Below are 10755 nucleotides of genomic sequence, written 5' to 3' on the forward strand. Positions count from 1 at the left end.
GGGGGTTTTTGTTTTTGTCCCAGTGTGTGTATTATTGGGGACTTTCTGCATTATGATTCAATTTATATATCTTTTCCTGAGAAGGACTATGCCTGAGTCTTTTTAGGAAAATCCTAAAATTAACTTTATCTGGCCACTACTTGGATGCACAGATAAGCACATAGCTAGATTAGGTCATTACTCCAGGAATCTTCTTGGGGTATCTGCCCCTGAGCTAACTCAAACAGCAGAATTGGTGCAGGGTAAACAGACAACTGACAAACTGAATGGCCAAGAGAATAGGTTACAGATTCAAGATCTTTTTTATCCTAGGCTTAGCACTCTCTGAAAATGTAGTTTAACGATAGGGGGTCATCCAAAAAAAGAAAGAAAGTTGAAAAGAAAAAAGCCGGGCATGGTGGCACGCGCCTTTAATCTCAGCACTCAGGGAGGCGGAGGCAGGCAGAATGCTGTGAGTTCAAGGCCAGCCTGGTCTACAAAGTGAGTCCAGGACAGCCAAGGCTACACAGAGAAACCCGGTCTCAAAAAAACAAAAATAAAATAAAAAATAATAGGAGTTCGTGCAGGGTACACTTCTGAAGGAAGTAAACTCAGTAAATAAGATAAATTGACTAAAATAGATGCTTCCTATTTTATAGCGTAGATGATGAAACATGTAGTTAAAGAAATTAGATATTAGTATTTGCTATTCATAAAAAGACCGGTTGAGATTTTTTCTGTTTGTCTGGAATGCTTTTAAACAGCAAACATTGCCAGCCTAGAAGCAGGCTGTCATATATAACATGTATTTGCTTTGCAGAAGGCATTATTTAGATTCTTTAAATTGGAATTATGGGGCTAATAATAATAATAATGATATCTGTTCTGCTTGTATTTTTTAATTGTAACTGATCTTGTAACCCTGGACATGTAATGAAAAATCAAACGCATACTCTGTACCACTTGGATAATCATTAGTCTGTCATTGTTTTGTGAAACTTGTATAAATAAAGAAGCATCCGGCTGCTGGTGAGGCAGGAGCCACAGAATCTGCCCGATTGCTAGACAGTCAGAGCTGCTAAATTCCCCTATCGCCTGACTCCTTCCCTCTCCTCGCCAAGTCCTTATCGATGACCACCCTGTCAGCAAAGATCCTCCGACTCTCTGTGCCCAGGGAGGCCCCTGAGGAAGCATCCCCCCTCCCCAGGGCAGAAACCCACAAGGCTCAGGAAGCTCAGAAACTTACAAGACTCAAAGGCCTCTCCCCGAGGATAGACAGACAGCTACAATTGCTAAGTAGAGGACGCCGTGTGAGCACCCACTGCCTGCAAGTTGTTCGGGGAGCTCGACGGACACAGCTTTCATGAAGGGGCACCATGCGCCTGTTGTAAATCCCAACAAACTCAAGCTCGGACACTTAACAGCACAGTCACTCTGAAGGGCTACGGACCACAGTTGGGGTAGTACACGGCCAAGTTCATGGACAGCACGTAACCCAAACAGGGCCGGTCCCCACACGTGGGCTTGAGGAAGTGCGTGAAGCACTCTTCCTGCCAGATTTGAATCTGTCAACGTCATACCTACAGTTGGAAGCCAACCACAGCAGTCTTGGGCCGTTTTTTTTTCTTTTTTTTTTTTTTTTTTTTTTTTTTTTTTTGCACTGAGTGCTGTGGTTGCCCTGAGGTGAGAAGCCACTACTCAAGTTTCTCAGGCATGAAAGGCAGTGTTTCCGTTTGGTTAAAGTAAGTTGGGGCTACTTTCCTGTCTGTGCCAGGGTTCTTTGCAGGAAAGCACATGCCTCTGCATTTGAAGTGAGACTTTTGTTACAGGTGCCAAACTTGAGGCAAGGGTTACAGCGTAGGGAGGTGGAAGTTGGAAAAGAGAAATTGCAGAGTTCAGGGAAGTCCCTTTGCAGCCCTCCCAAGTGGGACAAGGGCACTTGCAGGATATGGGGAGCCAAGTGGCCCCGGCTGTAGACGCAGGGCCAGACAGGTAGAGCTGGGAGAACAGAAGGGTTCCGCTCTGAGTTCGCACCAAATGATGCCATGGCGCTTCTAAAGCGTGTGCAGGATGGCCGTGAGGACAGACTGTTGGCTGCAGTGTAACAAGGACTGCCTATACTCTGTCATCTCTCACCACGGTGACCTTCCCTTCCCATGTCCACGGCTGCTGTTCCTACATCTTTCAGAAGCTGCTTGCTTCTCTTTGGGTCAAACCTAGCCGGGAGTTGTTGGGGGAAGCAGGTTCTGGGAACACAGCTAAACCCCAGCAGTCCACCCCAAAATCACGTGCTTAGGATTCTTTCATTATAAATCTCAGCTGAAGCCAGCCATCAGGATTTTCCACTAACTGGCAGGCCCTCCAAGCAGCCACCAAATATGATAGAGTCTGCAGCCTCTACGTATTTGTAGACTACATGACACTCCTCTCCCTCCTCCTCCTATCTTTCTAAACCAGAGATGCCAGAGAAACCAGAGACAAGCGGTTGTTTCCAGGCCGACAGAGCAGTGCTGTAGCAACTCAAGGGGGCACTGTCCTAGCTCAGCTACCTATGATTACTCATGGCAGGAAAAGCTACAGGCCCTGAAAGTCAAGGCCCTCCACTGCTTCAGTTAAACCTTTGGGATACCACAATTCTGCATCAGGGCCTCCTCCCTTAGACCCTTCCCCTATCAAGCCTCCAGGAGTTGCCTTTCGCAAGGCTTTTTGCAGGGAAGTCTCAGCGGAGGTATCAATGGGCAAGGGCCAGATAGCAAGACTGGAGGAGCTGCAGAATCAGGGCCATCCCCACAGCCTGATTGCGTACGCATAGGTGCTTGTGTCTGGTGCACGCGGAGGCCAGAAGAAGGCATAGGATCCCCTGGACTTAGAGTTGACAGAAGGCTGTGACACGCGGCACAGGTGCCGTGGGAAAGCTGCGGAAAAGCTGCCTGAGTTTCTTCGGTCCCAGCCCCGACCCCTGGCTTTGTTTTTTTGAAACAGCGTCCCACTCCGTAACCCAGGTACTGTCTCAGCCTCTGAGGGCAGCAAATACAAGCCACCGCCTCGTCGGTTAGCTGTTTTGTCACACAAATCCCTGGTTTGGGCTCGAAAAGAAGTGGGCGAGGGCGCAACGATGACTAGGGCCTTGACAGGGATGAGGATCCGGAGCTAGCGGTCGAGGAGGGGTTTCTGCAAGCATGTACTCCACGAACATTCTGTCGCCCTTCTCGACTCGAACCGGCTTTCACTGAGGCGCTCTGTCTTCCCCGACGTCCCCGAGACTGCCGGGCATCCTGAGACTCTCGCACCGTAAGTTTTCTCGACCCAGCCAGCCCATCGCAGACTCTTGCAACCCGGAGTCGTCCTTCTCACGCACCCGTATACATGAAGTCGCGACCGGCGGTCCAGAGGCAGCAAACCCGGAGCCTTGCGCACGCGCAGGACTGTCGCGCCTCCAAAGGGGCGGGGCGAAGCCTCCTGTCCCGGAAGTGGAGCCGTCCCACTGCGCCCGCGCGGTTCCGCCCTCTCTCCTGTTCACCAATGGGACATCAGTCCCCGCCCCTGGAGACTCGGGCCCCGCCCCTGGAGACGCACCGCGGCGAAGGCTTTTCCCGCTAGCCGACCGTACAAGGGAGGGCGGCCGGGCCCGCGGCCCTTCGGCCGCCATGAAGCTGACACGCAAGATGGTCCTGTCCCGAGCCAAGGCTTCGGACCTGCACAGCGTGCGGAAGCTCAACTGCTGGTGAGGCCAGCCAGGCACGGGAGGAAGCAGAGGCCAAGTTGGGCGCCTGCTGCCCTAAGCTAGCCAGGTTGCAGGCTCTTTCTCCGGCCAGTGCCGCGGATGGGTGCGGCCCTCACCAGATAACTAGAATTTCCCTCTAGTCTCGCCGAGGGGCTTTCACTAACACTCTGTGACTGTGTCTGGTATTTGAAACAAAGATACTTAGGGGTGTGTCTACAGGGAGAGAGAAGTGAGGTTGTAAAGTCATGATTCCATGGACACCCCATCACCAGATGCTGCAGAGGGCGACCTGGTACGGGTGACTGCCTGGAACTTAGACGCTAGGGAGTTGATGCACTCAAAAGTGCATGGCTGGGTCACACTAAGACTGAAAGTCCAGGGCTTCCGGATAACTTTGCCTCAGTGGGGTGTGGAAGAGCTACAGGTGTCTCTGGGGACTCGGATGGGACTCTGTGACCAGAGCATCTAGAAAGGGGCAGAGCAATTTCAGACCCTTGCTGCTCGTGGGTCTGGAGCATAGTACTGGAGTGAGCTTTGTTAATTAAAAGCCTTTCTCTGCCCCAGCACATCTGGTGTTGGCGCCCAGTCCTCTCTGTCCTGGGTTTCCAATAAATGCCCTTCTTTGTTGAGGCAGCGTGGCAGGACTCTGTGCAGACAGAAGCAGCAGCCACATTGCGGGCCTGCGATGCTTGCTTCCTAAGTTGCATGATCAGCCTTTGAACTTGGCCTCTTCTGAAGACCCCTTTGTTTATGTTTATGAGAGGGAACCTCTTTCTGCTGTGGGAGCCTGCCGGGCATAAATCGTGTGCTCTGCAGACAGTATATCCTCTACGCACCAAGTGTGTAGTATTGTCAGAAATCAACCTAACCATTTGTGATGTCTTCTCCTGTTATCTGGGCAACCGGCTTTTCTTGCTGTGCCATTCTGATCATAGAATCTTTAGATTTGTAGGCAATTGTCATTTCTCTGGGGATTTTAATTATTATTATTACATTATTATTATTTCCACTCGACAAGATTAATGTATATTTCTTTTCTTCCCAGGGGCAGCCAGCTCACAGATGTAAGTTCTGTCTTGATTGGATCATCTCCTTGATGCCTCTTCCCCAGAAGAATAAAGTTACAGAACAGTGGTCGTCAGTTTCAGTGCCATGCCACTTCCTGGTCCCACACAGAAGAGGGCAGAGTCAAAGCCCTGCTCTGGGAGGAGTCCTGGGTGGTGATTTTCTTCAAGGGCATCATCATCAGAGGCTCTCTGCCTCTGCCTGGCCTCCCCTCAGCCTCAGGGTACCACACCCCAACCCCACCCCAAATGTCAGCAGCCCACGGCCCAGGTCTGATCTGCAGATTTGACAGTGTGCGGTGGCCAAAACCTGCTTGCAGTTCTGTCTGCCCTGGGCCCAGCTCCTTTGGCAAGAAGGACGTCTGTCCTTTCCTTGTACCTCAGGAGCAGCAAGAGAAAAGGTTCTGTACCTCAGTGTAGGAAACCACAAAATCCTTGGCCAGATGTCCATTGAGATCATTGAATGTAATGATGTGCTGTGTCTAGAACTGTCAAGTAGAGACACCCAGTGAGGACCACATCGAGGGCTGGCTGGGCCACAGAGACCAGCAGGCAGCTGATTTCTTCTGAGTGCCCTGGTTGTGCAAGTGCCCTTGGCTCCATTAGGGCAGGCGGTAGGACCGTGGACAGATGTCTCCCCTGATCTGATAAGTGACAGCACGAAACTGTTGCCAACTCACGAGCCCCATTCTTCCATCCCTAGATTTCCATATGCCGGGAGATGCCCAGCCTGGAAGTGATCACACTCAGGTACTTGGCTGCTGCGTCGCTGTAGTCCTGGGAACGTCATGTCCTTCCTGTGGGGCGCAGGGAAAATGGGAAACCTGGAGGCCCATAGCACTGTCTAGGATGGCAGTTTCTGGCGACAGAAGGGTTGCAGACTAGGTCTGTGAGAGCCTGGCCCTCCTGCAGCTCCTATCCGCTCTCTTGGGGACTTACCTGGGACTAGGACTGTGAGAGCCTGGCCCTCCTGCAGCTCCTATTCACTCTCTCGGGGACTTACCTGGGCCTCCTAAGGGCTCAGCTCTGCTTGCCTCCTTTCACATCCACCTCGGTAAATAATCTGTGTACTGGTAGCAGTGGTCAGGCAGGCCTCCAAATAATGAGCAGTATCCACCCAGGCCACTCCTCCCTATGGCCACATCTGTCCCCAAGAACCCCTCCCCACCAGTGCCCTTCCTCCCCTGCCTTCCGGATTCCATCACTTCCACGGAGCCATCGTTAAATTCATGTCTGCCCATTCCGGGATCCAGGTTAGCGCTGACACTTGGGGCCCTGCTGCCTGCCTGCTAGGTGCTGGCATAGGTGCGTTCTGCATGTCAGTATGGTGCTGGTGGCATTTTCTGGAGCATGTTATACACCAGGGCAGCCTTATAGGAGGGAGCGTGGGTGAGGCTGGCTCGGCAGACCGGGCCCTGGCTCTGGGAAGCAGAATGTTTGGCCACTGTTGAGTGGAACACCACGTGTAAAGACTTGGTGTATTGGCATATTGGCGGGGACTTTGGGAGTTGCTAGATGCTGTTTTTCCTTTGCTGTGTTGTGTTCACTCCCCTACAGCACCAAAATCACCCTAAAACCCTGTTTCTCTTTAGCCTGGGATTCCGGAAGTCAGATCTGATTTATGTGTGATACAGAGCTTGTGGCATTTTTGCTGAGTTTTAGCCAATGCCTGCTGTAGGGCTAAGTGTGTCCCTTGGAGACTCAGTGTCACCTATGAAGGAGGGTAAATCATCCTCTCTGCTACAGTGGTTCCATGTGAATCCAGAGCTCCAGGCCAGGGAGCTACCAACATGGTGTCTCAAGTTGAGGGGCTCCTGCTGACACTACCCTTCCCCAGCCCTGACTTATGTGGGCTTTGACCCATTTCTAAGGCAAAACCCTTCTGCTGGTACTCACGACTGAGGCAGACACACAGATGGAGGCAGACACACAGAAGTCCAGACTGTATGGGTCCCTAACATTGTGCTGGTCCCGCAGCGTCAACTGTGTCTCCACCCTGGAACCCGTGCGTGGCTGCCGGCGGCTGAGTGAGCTGTACCTGAGGAGGAACCGTATCCCTAGTCTGAATGAGCTGTTCTATCTAAAGGATCTGCCACACCTCAGGGTGCTGTGGCTGGCTGAGAACCCTTGCTGCGGATCCAGCCCGCACCTTTACCGAATGACTGTGCTTCGCAACCTGCCCCACCTGCAGAAGCTGGACAACCAAGGTAGGCTCTGGCCTGTCTGCCCACCGGGCAACTGAGGCGGTCCCCAGTGTGGGGCTTCCCAGGCACCCCCTTCTTCCCTGTCTTCCACAGCCCCCAGCTTGAGGAATGGGCTCACGTCCATCGTGCAGTGTCATCAGCACCACACAGGGCACCTGTCTGTTAACCTGGGCTTGTGTGCCTCAACAGTCTCCCCTCCTTTTACCCCCCTCCCCGAGGAAAATCAATATGCCACAGCGAGGATGTGGAGTGTGGTGACTGGGCAAGCATGTGGTGGTCTCAGCTGCACTGGCAGCCAGGCCTCTGGAGCCACATGGAGGACAATCCTGCTGCGCCCCCCCCCCCCCCCCCCCGGGCCCCCGGGGGGGCCCACCCCCCCCCCCCCCCCCCCCCCCGCCATGGGCACTTGACAGGGCCCAGCTCACTGACTCCATGGACTGATGCTCTTAGCAACCAGTTTCTGATCCTCCCCCCAGACACTTACTAAACAAGAGTGAGTCAAGTGGCGCAAATATGTGAAGCCCATTCCTTTTAACATTTGTCTCAGGGGCTGGAAACGTAGTCGAGAGCCTGCCGGCATGTGCAAGGCCCTGGGCCAAACCCCAGCACCACACAGATTTATCTGGATTGGGGGTTTTGTTCATAGAAGATCCTGGGCCTGAGGTTCTAGAACCCCCTTGCCTTTCTGCCAGGTGTCATACATATTCTGGCCCTGGGGACTGGAAGGAGGACTGACTGTCCCCAGGGACAGCGCCCCCATCGCCGCCACCACCCCCACCTCCCCCGTACACACAGCAGCAGCAGGTGTCCTGAAGCCCCAAAGAGGCCAGGGCTATATGGAGCTGTGCCACACAGGCCCCTGACACCCTTACCTTCCTGTCCTTCTCCCCAAGCTGTGACAGAGGAAGAGCTGACTCGTGCACTGATGGAGGGAGATGAGATCACTACCGCCCCAGGCAGAGAAGGCGCAGGCAATGGCTGTCCCAAGCCCTCCTACACCCTCGGCTCTGTCACCTCTGAAACTGAGACCAGCCAGAGCCTGCTGAGCTATCCAGAGGAGATAGAGTGAGCCTGCAGGGGACCAAGACCCACTGTCCTGAGGGTCCTCAGGCTATGGGAGGGAGGGTTCCTGTCTGCTTCTGGGAGGGGAGCAAGCTCAATAGTGGGCAGGGGAGGAAGGGTAATACAGAGGCAGGAGCATCATGGGCCTGTCGTGGCTCCTTGGGGGGCCACTGTTGTGACTGAACTTGGTCAGGGATGGCACAGGAAGGCTGTGGGTTCCAATGGCAGGTGCAGCCTCCTAGCTCCCATCTGTGAATGGCACTGGAGATGAACTCTGGCTCTGACTCCTGCCAGGGTCACATCTGTGGAAGTGCCTTCCCTGAGGCCCTGGGTAGAAAGCATTGCAGGTGGGAGCCCTGGGCACAGAGAAGTTGCTCCTGGCTCTGGGCCTCTACTCTGCATGCTGGGCTCCTGCGCCACTACCTATTCTGCACACTGGGCTCCTGTGCCACTATAAAGGTATCTAGATTGAGGGTGCCTGCTCTGAGCTGGGACCACTTGCCAGTTGACTTGGCATCTTCTGAGTGGGATTTGACATGAAGATGGAGGTGCCCAGCACCTTCTGACTGTCACAGTCTCACTGCCTCCTTCTTACCAGCAGGGTCCAGGGCCAGACTGCTGGAGACCAATGCCCTTCCTTCTCACAAAGGGATGCTTTGAGGAGTCATAAGAACAGGGTGAGTGACCACTACCCCCTCTATCCAGACAGCAGAAGCAGGCTCCAAAGGGGCCAGGTCTGGGCTCAAAGGAAGAGTGGGATACATGAGGCAAGAGTATCAGCCATAGCCCCCAAGCTCAGTTCCGCTTCCTGCTCCAGCATGCTGGAGCCTTCACCGCACTAGGTCACTATTCCCTCCGGATTCCTTCTCTTTCCACTTGCCGCCACCACACACACACACACACACACACACACACACACACACACACACACACGAAGATCAGGTGTGTGCCCTCTCCAAGCCCTCAATTTCTCAACAGAGAATTACCAGAAGGCATTTGTCTACTGTGCCTACCAGGCATCCTCCAGCCTGCAGCTAGAACAGGAACACCTGCCCCAGAGAAAGGCCCAGCTTCCAGCTGGTTGCCCTTGGACCAGCATGTAGAACAAGGACACAAGTACAGGTTTGCAGAGGCCTTGGGTCAGAAGTTGAAGGGAGTTATTCAGTTCCGACCTGCCCCTCAGCTGTCCTTGTCCTATCTTTGGGTTGGAAACACCCCTTTCACCACTTTGTGAGAGGATACTACCCTGAGGGATGCTGGACCCTCAGCCTCTGTGCCCGGTTCTCCATCTAAAGCTAGGGTACAGACCCAAGCCTGGCAGGAGCTGGATAGGGAAGCAGTGTGCCCAGTCTGTGCTGCGACCTTCCTGAGCCGCTGCCTGGAAGGCCCTACCTGAGACTGTTTGCCCTACAAAGGGTGCCACCGGCCAGCCTCTAGGTCTTCCTCTTTGTCCCCAGAACATCCTGACTGCCATCTTGCTGCTGCTGCAGGAGCTAGACGCAGAGGGGCTAGAGGCTGTCCAGCAGACTGTGGGCCGCCGGCTGCAGGCCCTGCACAAGCTGGAGCCCCAGGAGGACATGGAGTGATTTCATATGCCCCAGTACCTGGACCCTGTTATATTCTGTGGAAACACAGCTCCACCTGGAAAGCCTCCTTCTGGGTTCCCAGTACCAAGCCAATGTAGGTGCAGTGGCTGTCAGCTGGGGATGCCCCGTCCTGTGCCTAGGGCTGGCAGAGATGCTGCCCATCAGCATGAGAGGTCCCTGGGACTTACCTGCTGAGGCCTTGAGGACCTGGGCACTACCTGACCTGACCCTTCCTCAAGGGAGGACTGTACGAGCCATACCCTCCAATAAAGCACTCTCTGTTTGGGCTGGAAGCCAGCATCTCAGTGGCAGGTGGGGCCTTGACCTCAAGATCCATGCTGCTTCTTAGCAGCTAGGGGGAGCCCTAGTGTCCCTGTGTCAAGCCTATCCTCAGGGAGATGCCAGGAATGATGTTTTACGGGGAACCATGCTCCAGGTGTCCTTAGACATCACAGCTTAGGAGAATGGTTTTCAAGAGAAGGCTGAGTGGGACACTGTCCTTTTTCTTTCTTCTTCAGGAGTGGGATGTCACCAAGGTAGAGTAACTATTGGGGACATCCAGAGTTGCTCATCATTCTGAGGTGTCAGATGCCATCAGTAAAGCTATCTTTGTTAGAGCATTTGGGGGAGGCCCCATAACTTGCCCACCAGGCAAGGCCACCTTGGTACCTTGGGAGTGGCCTTGTACCTGCCACAAGAGGATAGAGCCAAGCAAGGCATCAATATTAGCATATGTAAAACAGCGCCACGGGAAAGGCAGAACATGCCAAGAAGCTTGCTGCACACAATAGCTGCCTCTGTAGGTGACCTATAAAGGTCTGAATGCTGAAGGTTCTGGGCCACTGGACCCTTGACCTTGCTCTACCATTGGCCCACTTCCAATCTTGGGAGTACTTTCTCTCTTAATAAACTGTTTCTACCAGTATCTGTGTCCCTGGTCCAATTCCTTGTTCCGGGAACATAAGATTGTGGAAACACCAGCATGTTTCCTCTGGACCACACCTGTAACATTCTGGCTTTTCCTCCTATGGCACGCTCAGGCACACTTCAGGGGTGGGCAAACTCCATCAGTTGTGCTGAGCCCCAATCCCTGATGCCCAAACTCGTTTGCCGACACTGGGGACGAGCTACAGCAC

General features: G+C 53.6%; 1 protein-coding gene across 2 annotated transcripts; it reads left to right on the forward strand.

Annotated features, from left to right (window-relative positions):
• The first annotated feature begins 3556 nt into the window (after nucleotides 1–3556).
• Cfap410 (cilia and flagella associated protein 410) lies at nucleotides 3557–10538 on the forward strand. Of its 2 annotated transcripts, none has more exons than XM_055607280.1 (7): nucleotides 3557–3703; nucleotides 4749–4767; nucleotides 5471–5517; nucleotides 6745–6974; nucleotides 7865–8036; nucleotides 8632–8710; nucleotides 9491–10538. In XM_055607280.1, the coding sequence occupies exons 1-7, from the start codon at nucleotides 3627–3629 to the stop codon at nucleotides 9617–9619; spliced, it is 753 nt and encodes a 250-aa protein (XP_055463255.1). In that variant the 5' UTR covers nucleotides 3557–3626; the 3' UTR covers nucleotides 9620–10538. The 2 variants fall into 2 exon arrangements, with proteins under 2 accessions (XP_055463255.1, XP_055463256.1); XM_055607281.1 differs by having other exon boundaries at nucleotides 8635–8710.
• The last annotated feature ends 217 nt before the right edge of the window (nucleotides 10539–10755 follow it).

The sequence above is a fragment of the Psammomys obesus genome, unplaced genomic scaffold, assembly GCF_907164565.1.
Source record: "Psammomys obesus unplaced genomic scaffold, mPsaObe1.curated_primary_1811, whole genome shotgun sequence".
Lineage (NCBI taxonomy): Eukaryota > Metazoa > Chordata > Mammalia > Rodentia > Muridae > Psammomys > Psammomys obesus.

Bases quoted from the DNA above. Each gene is read 5' to 3' on its own strand.
- Cfap410 (XM_055607280.1), top strand. From the start codon at position 3,627: ATGAAGCTGACACGCAAGATGGTCCTGTCCCGAGCCAAGGCTTCGGAC. The intron at 6,975-7,864 runs GTAGGCTCTGGC...CTTCTCCCCAAG, and splicing joins GCAGAAGCTGGACAACCAAG to CTGTGACAGAGGAAGAGCTG. The intron at 8,037-8,631 runs GTGAGCCTGCAG...CCTTCTTACCAG, and splicing joins AGCTATCCAGAGGAGATAGA to CAGGGTCCAGGGCCAGACTG.